Source organism: Myotis daubentonii, chromosome X (genome assembly GCF_963259705.1).
Source record: "Myotis daubentonii chromosome X, mMyoDau2.1, whole genome shotgun sequence".
In the NCBI taxonomy this organism is placed as follows: domain Eukaryota; kingdom Metazoa; phylum Chordata; class Mammalia; order Chiroptera; family Vespertilionidae; genus Myotis; species Myotis daubentonii.
The window spans coordinates 58062666-58083822 of record NC_081861.1 but is presented as its reverse complement, the minus strand read 5'-3'; the positions used below and the strand labels follow the sequence as shown (position 1 = coordinate 58083822).

Genomic DNA, 21157 nt, shown 5'->3' with positions numbered 1-21157 from the left:
GCAAATTGTAAACTTGTTCATAGAATGGTCTTTGAAAACATTCAGGTGATTTGGAAGGAGTAAAACATGAGTCCCCTCTTCCTTCCCTCACAGCCCTCACTATGCAGTAGGCATTCCTGGCAAAACCCTTTGTGCCAGATTCCAAGTCTGCATCCGCATGCCTCCAAATAGAGCATCTCACTGACTCACACTGTCTCCAAAGGGCAATCTCTGGAAGTACTGTGTGTCTATCCTTATTAGAATCTATTGACAAACTACCCATGTAGTCAAGACGGATGCGTCTGCTAGAGATTGCCAGAGTGAATGGGGGAGCTGGGGATGGAGAGCGAAGGGCCTTTCAGTCCTGGACCCATTGCTCATGGTTGGGCACAGGAAGAGAGATCCAAGACACATAACATAGAATGTGTAACATCACTCTTTATTATGAAAAAGAATAAAACAACAGCACGACCACAGTGATCATGAATGGGAAGAATAAACAGAACAAATGACACTTCAGGTGGTTAGGTAACTTTGGCTTCTTGGTCAGGCAGGCCTCCAGGCCCAGTCATGGGTATGGCCTCAGGCAGGAGAAAAGATAAATGATGTGGATGAAGACAAAGATGACATCCAAGAGCTCTTTTTAAGAGGTTTGTTTGAAGGCCTCCTCTGGGATCTTGCCCTGGGCCTGGAGAGGAGGAGTCAAGGTGTCAGAAGAGCCAGCTCCCTGAATTTTATTCCAGGGCACCAGCCTTCATGTTCTTGGCCTCCCCAAAGGCCCAGAAACATCTATCTTTAACCCACTTGATGCCCAGACCTCACCTTGAATGTAGCGAAGACTTGAGCAGCTTTGATGTAGTTCCACTCATTGTCCTCAAGGCACCTGGAGTGGGAGAAGATCAGGTGATCTCCATTAGTACCACAGTACAGACACGCTGACCATGCAATGCCACCACTAAACCTATGCCACTAAACCTGTGCTGGGACACATGTACCAGAACGAGCACTATGTGCAAGGAGGAAGAAAGACCTAGTGAAAACCAAAACGTCTGTCACTAGCATTCATTCCCACTAGAATCCAAAACAGAAAAACAGATCTTCAAAAGAAAAAGGGAGCTTAATATATATTGATAAAGATGTTCAAGAAAATAACAAGCCCTAGCTGGTTTGGCTCAGTGGATACAGCATCAGCCTGTGGACTGAAGGGTCCCAGATTTGATTCCGGTCAAGGACACATGCCTGGGTTGAGGTTCGATCTCCAGTGGGGGGCATGCAGGAGGCAGCCAATCAATGATTCTCTCTCGTCATTGATGTTTCTATCTCTCCCTCTGCCTTCCTCTCTGAAATCAATAAAAATATTTTTTAAAAATAAAATAACAAATGAAAATTTAGAAAATATGTTTTCAATGGTATTTTATAGCATTCACCATTTTAAAGTGTACAATGCAGTACTTTTTAGTATATAACAATAATGTGCAACAATCACAAGTATCTAATTCCAAAATATTTTCATTACCTCAAAAAGAAACTCCTTAAGCATAAGAGATCACTCCCTATTCCACCTCCTTCACTAGACCAGGGGTGGAGAATGTCCAGTCAGAGGGATGTATAAGGCCTGAGAAATCATTTGGTCTGGCCCTGCCAAGGCATTAGGAGTTAATTAAATGTTTGACCAATTTTTGGCTAATTTTTAAGTTGATAATTTTGTATGGCCCATGAATGATGTTATAAATATCCAAATGACCCTTGACAGAAAAAGGTTCCCCTCCCCTGCAACAGAACCTGGCAATCACAAATCTGTTTTCAGTGTTTATGGATTTGACTGTACTGGACATTTCATGTAAACAAAATCACACATATGTGACCTTTTGTGACTGGCTTCTTTCACTTAGTGTAATGTCTTTGGCATGACATAGGTTTGTCTATGGCATGACGTATATAAAAACTATGTTCTTTTTATGACTGAATAATATTCTACTATATGGATATACCATATTTCTTCATTCATTCATGATCTAAATGACATTTGGGTTGTTTCCACTCTTTGGCTGTTAGGAGTAATGCTGCTATAAACCTTCCTGTACAATCTTTTGCATGAATGTATGTTTTCATTGTTCTTATTATTTACTTAGGAGTCAGATTGCCAGTTCATATGGTAACTCCATGTTTAACATTTTGAGGAACTTCCAAAAAGTTTTCCACTGTGAATGTTCCACTCTATATTTGTACCAGTAATATATGAAAATTCTAATATCTTCACTTCCTTATCTACATTTATGTTCCATTTCACTCAAAAGCCATCTTAGTGTGTGTATGAAGTGGTATCTCCTCCTTGTTTGACTTGAATTTTCCTAATGACTAATGATGATGAGCATATTTTCATGTGCTTGTTAGTCATTTGTATGTCATCTTTACAGAAATTTTGATTTAAATCATTTCCCCATTTTCAAATTGGGTTGTCTCTTTATTGTTGAGTTAGTGTTTTCAGATATTCTGGAAAGTATACCTTATCAGATATGAGATTTGTAAATATTTTCTCCCATTCTGTGGGTTGTAGTTTTATTTTCTTGATAGTGTCCTTTGAATGCACAACAATTTTTAATTTTGATAAAGTTCGATTTGTTTATTTCTTTGGTTGCTTGTGTTTTAAGTGTCATACATAAGAAACCATTGCCTAACTCAAGGTGATGAAGTTATATACCTATGTTTTATCCTAAGAGTTTTCATAGCTATAGACCTTACATTAGGTCTTTGATCCATTTTGAGTAATATTTGTACATGGTGTTTGGTAAGGGCCAAAATTCATTTTTTGCATGTAGATATACAGGTGTTCCAGCTCAATTTTTTAAAAAGACTATTTTTTCTCAATTAAAAATTTTTGGCACCTAATTGAAAATCAATTGACTATGTATGTCATGGTTTATTTCTGGACTCTCAGTTCTATTGCATTGACTATATGTATAACCAAATGTTAGTAGCATTGTAATCTTGATTATAGCCACTTTATAGTAAGCTTTGAAATTCTAGAGATTGAGAATTATGACTCCTCCAACGGTATTCTTCCCTTTTACTATTGTTAGCATTTTAAGTACACTGCATTTCCATGCGAATTTTATGATCACCATATTAATTTCTTGAAAGGAACCAGTTAAAATTTTGATAGGAATGGTGTTGGATCTGTGGACCAGTTACCATCTTAACAACACTAAGTCTTGCAAATCATAAACATGGCATGTCGTTCCATTTTTTTTTTTTTTTTTGGTCTTACTTAATTCATTCCAAAAATATTCTGAAGATTTTAAAGTGTAAGTTTTTCACTACTTTAGTCTTATTTTTTAATTCTATTATAAATGGAATTATTTTCTTAATTTCATTTCAAGATAGCTCATTGTAGAACATAGAAATACAAATGATTTTTGTATATTGATCTTGTACCCTGAAACTGCGCTAAACTTATTTGTTTATTCTAATAGTTTCTAGGTGGGTTCCTTAGAATTTTCCATATACAAGATCATGTCATCTGAGCATTACACTATTTTTAAAACTCTTTCCATATCACCATGAAATTAGGATACATTGTTCATGGGCCTACTATTTTTGGAAGCAAAACATCAAAATGCTTCTTTTTCCAAATTGCCTATGGGTTTCCATTATTCAGCCCCACACTGCCTGAAGTACCTCTTACCATTGAGCACACCCAATACTCACTTTTGAGACCAGTGCGGTTTCATGCCAGACTGGATGGAGAAAATCTGCACCATTTCCTGCTGCTCCTGGGAGAGGGTGGGCCCAGTGCTGCAGGAGGGTGTGGGCACTGGGATGGAAATTGCCCTCTGAGTGTCATCCAGGGTGGCATCCCTCACAAACAGCTCATCATTCACGATGGATATACTGGAGAAAAATGATACCTCAGACAACTGATGGATGGACAACCCCACACCCTCAACAATGATCCTGCTTCCACTGCCACTCAGCAATCAGATTCCTCCTATACCCACCTGTATCTGCTCCCCAGATTCCTTGCCTGGTAGCTCTGCCACTCCCACTGAGCCAACACTTAGAGAGATTGTCTACCAGCTTCAATAGATTTATACCCCTAACCCCATTGCATTTACTCAGTGAAACAGCCCACGGGAGAAGACAATCTAATCCCATTTTCAGAGGAAGACATAGGTCACAGAGAGGGTCATGTGATTTCACTCAGGTACAAATCTAGTGAGTGTTGGCGTCATGAAGAGAACCTGAAAGAAACCTGAAACACTTTCAGTGTTCTAACTCCAGAGCCCAAGCTCTTAGCCCCTTTGCAGGACTGTTCCTTGGATCAACCTGCTGGCTTCCCACAACACGGAGAAAACCCTGAGAACATGCACTGCCTCACCCCACAGCCCTGAGCCCAGGTTGGGCTGCGTGTTCCCACCCAGAGCACAGCACTCACCTGGAATCGCTGGCAGGGGTAGTGATGAAGGTCCGGGTGAAGGCACGCACAGAACCCTGAGACCTTCCTTCCACTTCAACAACAAACAACAATACCTCCTTAGGGTCACACATGCTTCGCACACTCACTCAGCATTCCCAAGTCAGGGTGGGACTGCATACTCATGCCCAAGGGGACAACTATTTTCTGGGAGTCAGGGTGCGAGGAATAGGGAGGGCAACATTAGGAGCAATCTGCTTCCACTGAGAAGGAACCTACCATGTCCCGGGCCCTGGGACAACCACTTCACTAGTTCATTTGATTCATTTTTGGAAGCTACCCAAGGGGTGTGTTTTATTATCCCCATTTTGCAAATGAGGAACATGAAAGGTTAGATAATGGACCTATGTTTGCACAGTCAGGATCTGGGATGACAGCCATCAAACCCCACATCTGTGTACCCATCACCCCAGCTATGCAGGGCTGATAGGCATGGATGCAGGTCAGACCAGGCTAGTTTGGGGGCAGTGTCTGGAGGCAGGAGAACATGGAGGGAATAGTAAGAAAAGGGAAGGAATGAGGGAAGCTGTGAGAGTTCTGAGAGGGAGCCCAGCCAGGAGGAGGGAGCAGTGGGGGACCTGGGGAGGGGACCTACATACACTCACCTTCCTTGAACACTCCATGGACACAGAAGCAGAGCATCCTTTCCTAAAAAGTAAGGGCATAGGTGCTCAGTCTCCACCGACACCTCCCACCACCTGCATCTTTCTGGGCCTGTCCCAAGGAGGAAGAGGTTGCTTACCGACTGCAACCACATGTCCACTAGGAAGGAGTTGAGATCATGCTGTGTTTTGGGAAACACACAGAGAGAGCTCACAATGTCACGTTTTGTATGTCTCAGCAACTGAAAACGCAGGTCTGTGAGGGAAGGACAGCAGAGATCAGGGTTGCCACTCCCTGGGGCCTATGACTGACCCTTCATGCCCCCTTTCCCTGCCCAATCTTCCCCATCCCACACGCACTGGGGTCCTTGAGGTTCTTCATATTCCTGTTATCCTTGAAGTACTCAAACAAGCTGCTTCTAGGAGGAAAAGAATAGGATGTGGTTGTCTGTCCAGTGGGGGTGTTTCCATGAACTGGCATATTTCTGCTGGGGAGACACCCCCCCCCCAAATAAGAGTGTGAACTGTGATACTCACGGGGCTGCGATGTCTTGGATGAAGGGAATGGTCAAAGAGAAGCAGGCCTCATCATGATAAGCACCGAGGAGATTCTGTCTGTCTCCAGAGTCATAGATCACGTAATATCTGTGAGGGAACAATGAAGAGTGTAGCTCTATGGAATTGTCCTCAAAGGGGACTTGAAAACTCTCAGGAACAGACCTGTACTTGGGTGGCCTGGACTGTCCAAGCCCTCCTCATTCTTGGTGGTCCCCAGGGTACTTACTGCTGCAGGAATTGCACAACTTGTCTCTTCATAGCATCTGATCTTTCACCGCTTTCCTAGAATCAAAGACATTTGAGACCATGTGGCTGAAAGCCTCTCTTACAATAGCCCAAATATGTTCTTCCTTACCTTTACTGAGGGACTTATCAACTGGGGTCTGTCAATGTCAGTGGCAATTTGTGGGGGCAAATCCTGGCCATCCTGGAGAAGGGAAGATAAGTTAGCAGTGAAGACCAGGAAGGTGGTCTTGGATGATTAGCGGAAAGGATGTGCCAAGGAGATGGTGAAGGTCAGAGGTCTGTAGTAACAGTTCCCTGGAAATTCCATGGGCAAGATTCCAGTGCACATCGGCATCATGAGGTCCTGGAAGTCTCTACTGTTTTATGTAACTTCTGAGTGTGTGTGTGTGTGTGTGTGTGTGTGTGTGTGTGTGTGTCTTTCCCTCCTCCCTTTGTCTTCTCTCTGCAGATTGCTTCGCCTATCCCTGTCTCTCCTTCCTTCTCTGTGTGTGTGGGCACATTTTTGCAGAGATCATTTCATGTGTTTTTCAGAAGCCCATGTCTCCCACAATGGAGAAGGCTCTGATGCAAACATGTAATCTAAGCAAGACATAAAGGGCTTGAGGGCAGGTGTGGAGGTCGTCAGTGTTAGAAAGAGATGATGATGAATATAGGCACTTACCAAGCGTAACAAGTTGGGAAAATATTTCCTGATGGCGCTGTCCAAATGCAAAAATAGAAAAAGTGGTTGATAGTTTGGGTTACAATGCTTCCATTTACTTAAAACATTGATGGAATGAACAGAAACAGGTGTTCTGCCCACCCAGAATCCCCTTTGCCCTCCTCAGCCTCAGATTTCAAGGCTTCTGGGTCCATTTCTCTGCTGAGCACTGACCATCTGCCATATGGAATCCCTGAAACACAGTGTCCTCACCCCTCTTCACACCTTCACATTCATATTGCCTCCTTTCCTTCCTGCGTCCCTCACCTTTTCCCTCCTTGCCTCTCTCTCCCTCTCCATCCTCCTGGTTAACTCCTGCCTAGAGGGCCCTGACTCCTTCCCCAGTGCCACAAACCACAGCATTTGGATCCCAGACTCCAGAGCTTCTTCTCCCTCCCTGCCTCCCTTTCCTCCTTCCAGGCCACCACTGATGGCTCCAGAGAGAAGAGGGAATGGGGTGGGCGCCCAGGGCTCTGCTACTTCCCTGGGGGTCCAGCATCCTGCCATGAACAGCACATGCCCCAAGGATGGCTCAGTACTCTGGGGCAAGGGGGTGATGGAGGGAGGGATTAGGAGACAGGGAGCGGAAGGGAGAGGGATGAAGACAGAAAGAGAGTAAAGATAGGAGCCGAGATTGGAAGACATCGAAGTGTAGAGACAAAGGAAAAACAGAAAGAAACTTAAAGGGAAGGGAAAAAAGTTCTGCCCTGGCAGTGGGGGTTGGGTCAGAGAAGAAGAAAAGGGGAAAGGGATATGGCTCCCCTGCAGCAGCTCTTTCCTTCATCTGCCCCTGGCTGGCCCTGGGTCTCCAGATAGGAATGGAAAACATGCACCTATTGGCATGATGGCCATAGGACTCTGGTTGAACCTTTATTACCTGTGGGAGCTCAATGTGAAATGGGATGGTAAATGCACCACCCACAGGATCTTTCCAGAAAGGGTAATGGGTCAGTCCCCAGCTGAACATGGGGTCAGGAGTCTGTGGACCCTTCTTATGCTCACAACCTTCTCTCCTCATGGCTCCTGTGCATCTGTGCCTGTTAGTTGGTTCCTTATCTGAGCAATCTTACCTGTGTAAGGCTACCCAGGACTCCTCTGAAGGACCAGGCAGATGATGTGATGTCTGGATGGAGGACCGCTGACCCTGAGAGGAATGCCCTTCTGTCTCCTTAAACCCCTCTGTTGTCTGCCTTCCACTGCTGCCTCAAAAGGTCCTCTGCTCACTGCTAGTGACTCACTTCTGACACCTTGACTAGGGAACTCTGGATTCTACCAAGATGGCCCATCCCTGGTATCACACTAAAGAAATGAATGGGGCCTGGGACCTTGGCATGGGGTGGGAACATCCCCACGTCAACCTGGGATTTGAGGGGAAACCCTTTACATGCAAGGGAAAGAAGGTTCCTCCCAGAATAGATTGGGGATACTCTGTCATCTCAGAAACAGGAAAGACTATCTCAGCATGAGTCTGGGTGGAGGAAGTTTCTCAGTCCAGATCAGCAGTATCTGCCTCAAAGCTCAACACTCCTAGTCCTGGGTCGTGGTGGAGCCCTGCATCCTAGGGCTCATTTTGGTGGGATTGCCAGAGAAAACTAGATGCAAAGCCAGGAACCAGACCCCAGGCCCTGAGAACAGGTGAGCACATCAGAGGAAGGAGAGGAGAGCTCTTAGCAGATGTGAGGGACATAGAGAAGAGAAGGTGGGGCCTCTAGTTCTCCCAGAGGACCAGGGCTGCCACCATCTGCGATATGGCACTGTCAGGGGTAGTCCATGCTGTTAGGAGTCAAAGGACCCCAGGAATGATGAGAGGGGCTCACACTGACCTGACATAGGTAGACTGGCTTTGGAAGGTGTCACACAAAGGGTTCCCTTCCAGCCACAGCTCTTCAAGTTTCAGGCCTTTGATCTTGTCCAACTCCCAGGTGGATTTCAGCTGAGAAATATGGGTAAGAAACTGAAGAATAGTCCAAGGGAAAAGGGACATCCCAGCCCCTGAACCCACAGCCCACTCCCCTCCCTACAGGTACCTTTGCTTACTTCCTGTCATCACTCTGATAACCACTAGCACCCACTCTCAACCCATCTTTGATCTGTCCCTCTTCTTACCTCATTTTTGGAAAGGTTCAGGATCTTGACTGTGGGTACCATCTGTATAATATCAGACAGGCCATCCAGCTGGCACAGTTTGTTGTTGCGTAAGGTCAGGGACAACAGCTTTGGGGAAGAGGTAGAGTGATGCTTACTATGTAGGACCTGAGAGACAAATCTGCCCTCTGTCCCATCTGTTCCACCCCCTACCAGAACACCAGCACTGGGTCTAAGGCCTCACCTCAGGGAAATTCTCTTTAATGACCTGCAGGGTTGCAGCCATACAGTTTCTCCGATTCAGGATTATATCAATATCAAGGTGTGCAAATCCTTCAAGAATGTGAGAGTGGGGAATCACAAGGCTGACAAGGGTCCAAGAGCACCACCAACCCCTCCTTCATTACCATCCTTAAGTCTCCCTCCAAGGCAGAAATCTCTGCCCTCATCTGCCCTAGAATTATTGCTGTCAGTAGTACCTGGGTCATAGAGGAAACTCCGGAGGTCAAGAGCCTTCTGAGAGACATCATATCGTTTTCTCATGGCTAGCTGCAGAGGGAGATGGAGAGAGAGATCTGAGGCTGTGGTGTGAACAAGGAAATTGGGGCTGGAGGAGGAACAAGTGGGTCTGAATGTGGGCATACATATGCCTTGAGTCTGCATTACCTTTAGCTGTTCCATTTCTTCTGGCGCCAGTTTATCCCGCACAGAGTAGGGTGCAGCAGAAGTATTGACAAAGATAGCTACCTGCAGGAAGAAGAGGCTGGGTTAGCACCAGGAACTCTAGTCCTTCAGAAGGTGACCAGCACTGCCTGTCCTCTTGCCCCAGGACTAAGTACAGATAAAGACCACGACACACACCTTCCAGTTTTCCTCATCACAAATCTTGTAGCTGATGTTCTTCAATGCATAGGCAGCTCGAGCATCCTGGACAAAGAACTGGGCCCTGTTTCTCACATAGTGAAACTACAAGGATTGAAAGAATAGTATCAGAAGCCAAGGGCCCCAGGTGAGCCAGGTCTCTCCCCATTTCCTATGCCCCTCATGTGGTTTCACTGTCCTCTCTTACCTCCACTGGAGTGAAGGGTACACTGCAATGTTTCTGGATGGAATCCATTAGCCATGTCTTTTCATACTTTCTTCCATAGGGAATCTAAGGGTCAAAAGAAGGCACAAAGACAGGAGAAACAACATGAACTAAGCTTGGAGAATGACCCAACACAGTGTTCTTTCCCAACCTTCTACTCAGGTTGTTTTTGTTTTGTTTTGTTTTTTTCTACTCAGCTTTAAAGGGCTTCTAAAGAAGGAACCCTGGGCATGATTTCTTATCTTTGTTCAAAATGTGGATTTCCTAAACCATTTTTCTTCGTTCAAAATCTCTCCTCCAAGTAATGCATGTAAGATGTTTAATGTGGTCTTCCTTTTATAAGGTTCCAGGATATCCCATGTAGTGCAGAACTTGCCATGATACTCACTATGATCTTGAACCATCTCCCTGTGGTTTCATCTTCTGTGTTCTCCATTTCTCTTTCCAGATGTTTTCTACCTCTCCACACAGTAACATCACTACAGCCTTCATCATGCAATTTCATTCCCCTTTTGTTGCGTTGGATGTCATAGGGAGTGCTGCAGGCGGCGATGGGAAGTGAAAAGAAAAAGAGTGGCCATGAATGCTAAGAAAGTCTTCTATACATCCTTCATCTCTGACACCAGGACTATAATTAGGATTGCGCAACCATGATTTCACTTCTAATATTCTTCAGTTTCCCAGTGAGAGAATTAAAAGAAAACCAAAGGCAGTGAGAGTTGCCCAGTCACTTACTGTCTGACTTGGTACCTCTGGCCTTCGCTCCTCTTCATGTATCCATAATCCTTCAGGAGGTGTGGAGGCTGAAGCTCATATCCACCCTGTTGATAATAATGGGTCTGCTTTCCAAAATCACCTTGAAAAGAATCCCAATATTTCTCTCTTCCTTGAGATGAGCTATCACCATCATTGTCTTCTGAAACAAGGAACAAAATTACAAGTTTAGAGACACGTCTGTACTCAATAACCATGTTCCACATCTTAGGATAACACCATGGCAGGGCAACAAAGAACTACCTGTCCTAAGAGATCAATCCCACAAGCCCCAGAAAGGAAACACCTCTGCCTGTCCAGATATCTGACAGATGGTGCTATCAGGGGAGAAATGGTACAGGATGAGGAAGGAGGAGCAAGAGCAGGAGGAGAGATAGGAGGAGAAAGAGGTAACTGTGTGAACCTTTTAATATGGTGCAATTTTTTTCTTTGCTTTTATTTTTATTTTTCAGAAGTTTAACTATGATGTGGGTGTTGCTATATTTGGGTTTCTCTTTTTGTATTTCCTCATCTTCTTAAAATTGAGGATTTCTGTCTTTTGACCAATTGGAAGAGTTTTCAGCCATTATTTCTTCAAGTATTCTTTCAGCTCCATCTCCCTTAATTTATTCCTGGACTCCAAATGTTACAGTTTTATTTATTTATTTTTGTTGTTGTTGTTACGACTCCACTGGTTCCTGTGGTTCTGATCTTTTTCTGTTGTTGTTTTCAAGCCCATGTTCTCCTTATTCTCATTCGATATTTTTATTGTTATATTTTCTAGTTCCCTGAGTGTTTGCTCTGTTCCATCCATTCTGCTTTGAGCCTATTCACTGAGTTATTTATTTCAGTTATTATATTCTTCTGTACTATAATTTTCATTTGGCTCTTCTTTATAGCTTCATTTTCTTTGCTGAGACTTTCTTTTTACTTGCCAGAACTTTCTTTTTTTCCTATTTAAGCAACTTTCAGTGATTTAAGGATGTTCAAAATCACTCATGTAAAGATTGTTTTGATGGCTGCTTTAAACTTATTATCAAATAACTCTGTCATCTCTACTATCTCAGTGTTAGTATTTATTATCTTTTTAATTCAGTTTTAGATCTTTCCACTTCTTTGTATGAATAATTTGATAATTGAAACCTAGAAATTTTGAGCATTATGAAACTCTGGATCTTTTTCAACCGTGTGTTATCTGGCTTTGCTTTGATACTGCTCTGGTAAGGGAAGGTGAGATGCCACCTCATTACTTCAAGAAGAGAGTAGAAGTCCAGGTTCCCCACTTGGCCCAAGGTTTGTAAGTGTGTGTGTCAGGGGAGGGGAATGGGTATTCATTATTGTTATGACATTGTGGGAGTTCTGGCTCCCTGCTATTCTTATGCCAATATCTCCCCATGTAGAAGGATAGGTCTGCCTTGTTTCTATTTCTTACGGTTTCCACTTACATGACACAGGACTGACTCCCACCCGGGCGGCTCCCACCCAAGACTGATGCCCGCCTGGCTCAACCGGGACTGGGACTGACTCTCACCCGAACTGACTCCTGCCCGGAACTGACTCCTGCCTGGCACTGACTCCCGCCCTCCCAGCGTGGCCAGGACAGGGACTGACTCCCGCCCAGCATAGCTGACTGGCAGCCACCGCAACCCAGCACTGACTTTAGGTCTGGTCGAGCTTTAGGTCATAAAGGTCATTACACCCTGGCTATTTATTATATAGGATTGGAGATTGTAGTCACAGGTATGTACATAAAATGACTTGGTTATATTGCACTCTGTATTCACTCCTAGGAGTTGTGTTGCTGTCCATCCCTCGCCACACAAATACTCCAGCCAACATATGTAATTCACTATGTGGAAGAATTTGGAATTTTTTTACCATCTACAGAAATTAGGTAGTTTCAATTGTCTCTCTCATATGTGGATTCACTAAGGGTATTTTATTTTTACCACATTCAACCGAAACAGTGTGCCAGCAGAAAACAACACTGGTGGTTTGTGGAGACAAGAAGATTACTGGAATTAGACTGTTAGAAACCAGCTTCCTTTGGGGTCTCATATTTCATGTTCTCTAGGTTTGTGTGTTGTACATCCATTACTCCATATTGCCTCAGGGCCACTTATGAGTAAAAATCCATTCACTGCTGATCATTCCACGACGTACTGATGACAACCAGGCCTCAGATAACTCCACTGTGGAGTCATTGCTGTCACTGTGTGGCCCACTGTTAGAACAATCCTGTAACTCACAGACTTTTAGACCTTCCGTGGGTGGCACTGGCAGTGAAATTTCTATATTCTGATCTCTTATATCCTTGATTTTTAAAAATGTTATTTAATGAATATTTTGAGAGCGAGAGAGAGAGGGAGATGGATGTGAGAGAAAAATATTGAATGGTTGCCTCCCACATGCACCGCAACCTGGGATCTAACCTGCAACAAAGGTATGTGCCCTGACTGGGAATTGAACCCACAATCTTTTGGTGTATGAGATGGTGCTCTAACCAAATAAGCCACATGGGTAGGACACACATTGTATTTTTTTATTGTTGACACATTGATTTTTATTTGCATTTCTCTGTTGGTTAGTGATGTTTCCTTCTATTCCTTGTTTGTGGTAGTTTTTTAAAAGATTATGAAATGGTGTTGAATCGTGTGAAATGTTAACAGCTGACATCAGCATCTTCTTCCATACACCCATTTTTCTTCCATTTTCTATGGGACTGGTAACAATAATAACACATACTCTCCCCTTGCTAAACACCGGCCATTGTGCTAAGTTCCTGGCCTAGTAAAGCTGAGACACTCATGAGGCTTATTGAGTCACAGGTATTTCTCCAGAGGCTTTCAGTGTAGTTCCATATATTAACTCAATTCTCACAATTACCTCATGACTTAGAGACTGTTACTAGCCTCGATTTAAGGACAAAAATTTATCTGAAGTCAAAGATACTTGACTTGGACCATAGAATTTATCATTAGGATTCAAACCCTGACTGACCAAGCTAACCTGAAATTCTCTGCCCAGAATGTGTGACTCTGTGTTAGGGCTGCAGTGTGCCCTGGGATGAGACTCACTCAAAGGCTCTTAGGCAGTGATAGCTACAGTGTCTGGGACCAACTGGGACCAAGATGCCTAGAACTCCAGCCGTCTGTCAAAGAGACCCATCATTGCACACAGTTCCCCTGTACTGCCTCTCTTTTCTCACACTCAATGGGAACTATTTTTAACAGGTGCAAGGTGGCATCTCACTGTAGCTTTGATTTGCATTTCCCTAATAGCTAGTGAATTTAAATATCTTTTCATGTATCTGTTGGCCATTTGAATGTCTTCTTGGGAGAGGTGTCTGTTCAGGTCTTCTGCCCATTTTTTAATAGGATTGTTTGTTTAGTGTTGAGTTGTATGAGTTCTTCATATATTTTGGATATCAACTCCTTGTCAGAGCTGTTATTTGCAAATATTATCTACCATTCGTTTGGTTGCCTTTTTGTTTTGTTGTTGATTTATTTTGCTGTGGAGAAGCTTTTTAGTTGGATATAGTCCCATTCATTTGTTTTGGTCTTTACTTCCCTCCCCTTGAGGTCAATTTCAACACTGAATTTTAATGTAGTTCTCAGACTTGTTTAAACAATTCAGCCACATGAAGAGATTGAAATAATCACTAGCACCAGCCTACACCCACAATTAAAGCAGAATAGGGGTCAGATCTAGCCAAACACATTTTTAAACTCTCCACATAACTGCAATGTGCAACTGAGGTTGAAAACCATTGTGTTAAAATACCAGCTTTTGGGTTATGCTTGCCATATGTTCCTAGGAATGGTTGCCACTTCGTTTTGCTAACTTTCGACTCAGTGTTGTTTTGGGAGCTAGTGATTGCATTAGCTTAGATAAGAGACTGGCGAACTATGGCTCATAGGCCAAACCTGATGTGTGGCCTGATTTTTGGAGCCTGTAAGATAAGAATGTGTTTTACATATTTGAATGTTTGAAAAATTAAAATAATAATGTTGTTTGAGGAGTGAAAATTATTTGAAATTCAGATGTTAGCATCCATACATCAAGTTTTACTGCAACACTGTTTCTATTGCGGCTTTCACTTTACAATAGCAGAATTACATAGTTACAATAGAGACCAAAGGGCCCACAGAGCCTCAAATATTTATGATCTGAAGAACAAACTTTCCAGAAGTTTGTTCAGCAATGGCTTAGAGCCAGTGTCCTTAGAGCAAGTGCACAGTAACTCTGGTAAGTGGCTGGAGGTCCCTTTGACAAAGCTCAGGAAGATTTGCTGTAGATACTTGTAACTTCACTGTAGGGTCTTTCCTAAGTAGTCTATTCATTCATGGCTTTCTGAGCCAGTGTGGGAATTGAGTAAAGACCATCATTCGCCATCAATATGGCTAAAGTTCCCAGATCTAGAGTGTATGTATATATATATATATATATATATATTCTTATATTTTATTTTTAATGAAATTTATTGGGGTGACATTGGTTAATATGATCATAAAGGATTCATGTGTGAGTTTCTATGTTACAAGATCTGTATATTGCACTGTGTGCTTCCCACCCAAAGACAAATCATTTTCCATCACCATATATTTGGCCCCCTTCAATCCCCACAACAACAGCCCTTCCCTCTGGCAACCACAACACTGCTGTTTGTGTTAATGAGTTTCAGTTTTATATCCCACATATGAATGAAAACATATGGTTTTAGATTTTTCTGACTGACTTATTTCACTTAGCATAATATTCTCAAGGTCCTTCCATGTTGTTGCAAATGGCAGTATTTCATCTTTTCTTATGGCTGGGTAGTATTCCATTGTGTGTATGTACCACCTCTTATTTATCTAATCCTCTATCACCAGAAACTGTTTGTTTCCATGTTTTGGCCACCTTGAATAGTGCTGCAATGAACATAGCGGTGCATACAAGTTTTTTCAGGTATATACACAGGAGAGAGATTGCTGGGTCATATGGTAGCTCTATTTCTAATTTTTTGAGGAACCGGCAGACTGGTTTCCAGAGTGGCTATACCAGTCTACATTCCCACCAGCAGTGAATGAGGGTTCCCTTTTTTTCCACAACCTCTTCAACACTTATTATTACTAGTCTTGTGGATAATAGCCATTTTAACATGTATTAGGTGCTATCCCATTTTAGTTTTTATTTGCATTTCCCCAATTGCTAGTGAGGTTGAACATCTTTTCATATATCTATTGGCTGTTCATATTTCTTTTAGGGAGAGGTGTATTTTCAGGTCTCTGCCCACTTTTTGATTGGATTGTTTGATTGGTGTTGAGTTTTTACGTGGTTTTTTTTAATATTTTGGAAATTAAACCTTTATCAGAGCTACTGTTTGCAAATATCATCTGATTGGCTGCCTCTTTGTTCTGTCAGTTTCTTTTGCTGTACAGAAACTTTTTAGTTTGATATAATTCCATTCATTTAGTTTTGCCTTTATTTCCCTTGCCTTTGGGGTCAAGTTCATAAAATGTTCTCTACAACCAAGGTCCATAAGTTTTTCACCTATATTTTCTACTATGTTACTTATTGTTTCGGGTCTTATGTTTAAGTCTTTGTGATCTATTTTGAATTAATTTTTGTACATGGAGACAAACTATAATCCATTTTCATTCATTTGCATGTGGCTTTCCAGTTTTCCCAGCACCATTTATTGAAGAGACTATCTTTACTCCAATGTGCATTTCTGGCTCCTTTGTTGAAAATTATCTGTCCATATTCATGTGGTTTTATAACTGGACTCACTATTCTGTTCCATTGATCTGTGTATCTGTTTCTCTGCCAATACCATGCTGTTTTGATTATTGTAGCTCTATGATAGAATTTGAAGTCAGGTAGCGTGATACCTCCAGCTTTGTTCTTTTTTCTCAGGATTTATTTGGCTATTCTGGGTCTTTTGTGGCTCCATACAAATCTGATATTACTTTTTTGTTCTATTTCTTTTAAAAATAACATTTGGGGTTTTGATGTGGATTGCATTAAATCTGTATATTGCTTTGGGTAATATGGCCATTTTAACTATGGTGATTCTTCCAATCCAGGATATTTTTCCATTTTCTTGTGTAGTTTTCAATCTCTTTTAATAATGCTTTGTAGTTTTCAGTACATAGGTCTTTCGTGTTCTTTGTTAATTTTATTCCTAGCTACTTTAATCTTTTGGTTGCAATTGCCCAATGATTGTTTTTTCATTTCATTTTCTGAAGTTTTGTTGTTACTAGACAGGAAGGCAATGGATTTTTGTACCTTAATTTTGTATCCTGCAATTTTAATGTATATGTTTATTGTTAATAATTGTTTTTGGTGGAGTCCTTAGAGCTTTCTATATACAAAATTATGTCACATGCAAAAAATGCGAGTTTTGCTTCTCCCTTCTCTGTTTGGGTGCCTTTTATTTCTTTCTTTTGCCTTATTGCTCTGGCTAGGACTTCCAGAACTATGTTGATTAAGAGTGGTGAGAGTGGGTGTCCTTCTTTTGTTCCTGATTTTAGAAGAAAAGCGTGCAGTTTTTCACCATTGAATATGATATTAGTTGAGGGTTTATCATACATGGCATTTATTATGTTGATGTACTTCTATTCCTAGTTTATTAAGTGTTTTAATCATAAATGGATTTTGTATCTTATTAAATGCTTTTTCTGCATCTATTAATAAGATCATATTATTTTACCCTTTCTTTTGTGAATATTGTGTATTGAATGATTGAGTTAGGTATATTGAACCATCCTTGTGCCTCTAGAATGAACCCTGCTTGATTATGATGTATTATTTTTTATGTACTGTTTTATTCCATTTACTAGTATTTTGTTTAGGATTTTTTCATTTGTTTTCATTAGAGATATTGGGCTGTAGTTTTCTTTCTTCTGTTATCTTTTACAGGTCTTGGTATCAGGGTTATATTGGCTTCAGAAAATTTGTTAAGAATTATTGTCTCTTCTTCAATTTTTTGGAAGAGTTTGAGAAGGATAGGTTTTAAATCTTCTTTGAACATTTGGTAGAATTCACTGGTGAAGCCACCTGGGTCTAACATTTTTGGGAGAGGTTTTTGATGGTTGTTTCAATATCCTCACTGCTGATCAGTCTATTTAGATTTTCCAGTTCTTCATGATTTAGTCTAGGAAGGTTATCTATTTCTAGGAATTTAGCCATTTCTTCTAGTTTATTGAATTTGGTGGCATTTAGTCTTTAATAGTATTCTAGTATGATTCTTTGTATCTCTGTGATGCCTGTGGTGACTTTCATTTTTTATTTTATTTGTATAGGCCTTTCTCCTTTTTGTCTTTAGTAAGTCTAGTCAGGGGTTTGTCAATTTTAGTAATATTTTCAAACCAGCTGTTTGTTATATTAATTTTTTGTATAGTCCTTTTGTTTTCTATTTCATTCAATTATGCTCTAATTTTGATTATTTCCTTTCTGCTGTTTGGATTGCTTTTGTTCTTTTTCATGTACTTTAAGATGTCATGATAGGTTGTTTACTTAGGATTTCTCTAGTTTCTTGAGATAGGCTTGTAATGATATAAACTTTCACCTTATTTCTACTTTCACTACATCCCAGACGTTTAGATATGTCGTATTGTCACTCTCAATTGTATCCATATATCTTTTGTTTTTTAAAAAGTCTTTATTGTTGAGAGTATTACATATGCTCCTCCCTTTTTTCCCCCTATTGCCGTACTCCACCTAAATCCCACCCCGCCCCAGGCCTTCACCATCCTATTGTATGTGCATGTGTAATGCTTATCCTACATAATAAAAGGCTAATATGCAAAGAGACCAAACAGCGGAACAACCAGAACAACCGAACAACCAAACAACCAGTCGCTATAACATGCACTGACCACCAGGGGGCATGTGTGGAACATGGCGGGCATCAGCTGTGGCAGGATGGTGGAGCAGATGAGTGGGGGCACCAGACCAAGGTGGGGTGCTGGTCGCTGTCATCAGGGTGACCCTCTGGTGGTTACTGAAAGTTTTTTGCTCCTATGTGCCGCAGTCCCACCTGGCACTCGCATCTGATGCCGGTGCCAGACCCACTCACACCCACTGCCAGTGCCAGAGCCACCGCTAGCACCCACTGCCAGCACCCAGCATTGGCCCCGATCGCTCAGCACCATCAGCAGGTGTGAGCTGCAGCTGTCGGCCCTGATCAGCCTTCAGGGTTTCTCCACCTCCACCTGCTCCTGAGAGGTGATTGGGGCAGCAGCCGCAGCTCGCACCCACTGATGGTGCCGGCCCTGCCCGTACTTGTTGCTGGCATCAGCCCCAATCGCTTCACGTCATCAGTGGATGTGAGCAGGGCCAGCGCCATCAGCGTGTGGAAGTGGCGGCGGCGGGAGGGGAGCTGCCAGCAGACAGGGGATCAGGGGCTGTGGCAGGAGGGTCTGGGCAGGGGCACACAGGAAGGGCCAAGGCCCACCCCTGTGCCCACCACAGCCTTGCAGCCCACAGTTCCTTTCAAGGTGCATGAATTCGTGTACTGGGCCCCTAGTATGCATATAAGTTCGTTAATTAATCTCTTCCTCTCCCTCTCCTCCCCTTGCTTCTGAGATTTATCAGTTTGTTCTGTTTCCTTGTCTATGATTGTATTTTATTCATCAGCTTATTTGTTCATTAGATTCCTTGTTCATTTATTTTGATTTTTAGATTCAACTGTTGGTAGATATGTATTTCTTATCATTTTATTGTTCATATTTTTTATCTTTTTCTTCTTTTCTTAATAAAGACACTTTAACACTTTGGTGGTAATGAACTACTTTACATATTTCTCACCTGTCAAGCTCTTTATATGAACTTCAATTCTAAATGATATCTTTGCTTTGTAATCTTGGTTGTAGATCCTTGCTTTTCATCACTTTGAATATTTCTTGCCATGCCCTTCTGGCTTGCAAAGTTTCTGTTGAGAAATCAGCTAACAGTCCTTTGTAGGTAACTAACTGCTTTTCACTTGCTACTTTAAGATTCTCTCTTTATCTTTAACCTTTGGCATTTTTATTATGATGTATCTTATTGTGTGCCTCTGTGGGGTCCTCTTATCTGGGACTCTCTGTGCTTCCTAGACTTGTAAGTCTGTTTTTTTTCCACCCGGTAGGGAAAGTTTTCTATCATTATTTCTTCAAATAGGTTTTCAATTTCTTGTCCCCTCTCTTCTCCTTCTGGTACCACCATGATGTGAATCTTGGTACTCTTAAGGTTGTCCCAGAGGCTTCTTATACTATCTTAATATTTCTGGATTCATTTTCTTTTTGCTGTTCTTATTGGGTGTTTTTTGATTCCTCATATTCCAAATCGCTGATTTGATCCTCTGCTTCATCTATTCTACTGTTGATACCCTGCAATGTATATTTCATTTCAGTTAGTGTACTCTTAATTTCTGACTGGTCTTTTTTCATGTCTTTGGTGTTCTAAGATCCTTGAAATTTTCGCTAAGTCCCTTGAAGCTCTCAATAAGATCCTTGAGCATCCTTATAAGCATTGTTTTGAAATCTATATCTAGTAGTTTGCTTGCTCTAATTTCATTCAGTTTTTGTTTTTGATTTTGTTTTTGTTTCTGAGAGGTTTCTTCTCTTCTTACATTTGTTTCATGTTTCTTTGTCTCTGCATTTTGGTTGCTTTCCTGTGTTTGTTTCTACATATTAGGTAGAGCTGCTGTGTCTCCTGGAATTGGTAGAATAGTCTTGTGTAGCAGGTGTCCTGTAGAGCCCAGTGGCTCAGCCTACCCAGTCAACTGAACTGGGCATTCTAGGTATGCCCCTGTGAGCACTATTCTGTTGTAGTTGAGCTTTTATTGCTATTGGTGTCACAGGGAAGAATTTACTCACAGGTCAATTAGCTGTGAGGACCAGCTACAACTATAACAGAAGAGCTGCTGTGCAAGAGATACCCCTATCAAACAGTACTTACTTCAGTGAAGCTTTAGTGCTCACCTAGTCTGCCCCTTGTGTGTGTTACTCATGGCTGTTGTAGAGTTGTAGTCTGGCATCATCTGCGGCTATGCAGGTGCACTGGCTCTGGGGACTCCCGGGGGGTGCAAAGGCAGCCACTGTCTGTTCCTTGCCTGGGTGCACCTGACACAAGCTACAGAGCAATCTGCATATGGCTGCTTCTTCTGTTGGGCTTAGAGGTGTCCAGGAGAGGCAACTGTGAAGTAAGGCAGGTTACTGCCAGTGCCTGACCTAGGGCCACTTATTGAGAGGTATGGGGAATGCTGAGTCCAGCTGCTACTTTTATATGAGATTTTTGGAAAGTCTGAAGCCTGAGCCAGGACAGGCCATTCATATAGAAAAGCCACTGCAAACAGCTTGGGTGGAGCTGAAAATTAGGTGGGCTGGTATCTCAGGGATTTACCAGGGTGGAGTGAGCAGCATGGGCTAGGTTGATAAAGACTCAGATATGGTACCTGCCAGTCAGCTCTGTGGATCGGGGAGGTCTCAGTAGAGGAATAATGACCTCTGCAAGCACTTTTGTCTGGGAGAAAGCTACCCTTCCCCACCCCCTCCCAGTTCTTGCACTAATGCCAGACAATTTAGTTCCTCCCCAAATGTCCCGGGATCCTTTCAAGCTGCTGCTGCAGTGCTGGAGCTCAGAGGGAATGAGTCAAAGTCCATGTGTGGGCCCTTTAAAAGCAACTGTCTGGGTCTCCTGCTGCC

The 21157-nt window shown here is 42.3% G+C and overlaps 1 protein-coding gene across 1 annotated transcript; it reads right to left on the bottom strand.

Annotated features, from left to right (window-relative positions):
• Positions 1-499: 499 nt before the first annotated feature.
• On the bottom strand, positions 500-19676 carry LOC132223504 (nuclear RNA export factor 2-like). Its single transcript, XM_059678656.1, has 21 exons — positions 19671-19676; positions 18728-18852; positions 10120-10270; positions 9714-9797; positions 9506-9610; positions 9311-9391; positions 9124-9193; positions 8889-8977; positions 8666-8773; positions 8383-8492; positions 6521-6557; positions 5949-6040; positions 5840-5881; positions 5593-5700; positions 5416-5474; positions 5196-5311; positions 5059-5101; positions 4415-4487; positions 3688-3870; positions 802-862; positions 500-667 (listed from the first exon to the last, which is right to left on the bottom strand). The coding sequence occupies exons 1-21, from the start codon at positions 19674-19676 to the stop codon at positions 623-625; spliced, it is 1788 nt and encodes a 595-aa protein (XP_059534639.1). The 3' UTR covers positions 500-622.
• Between the last annotated feature and the right edge of the window lie 1481 nt (positions 19677-21157).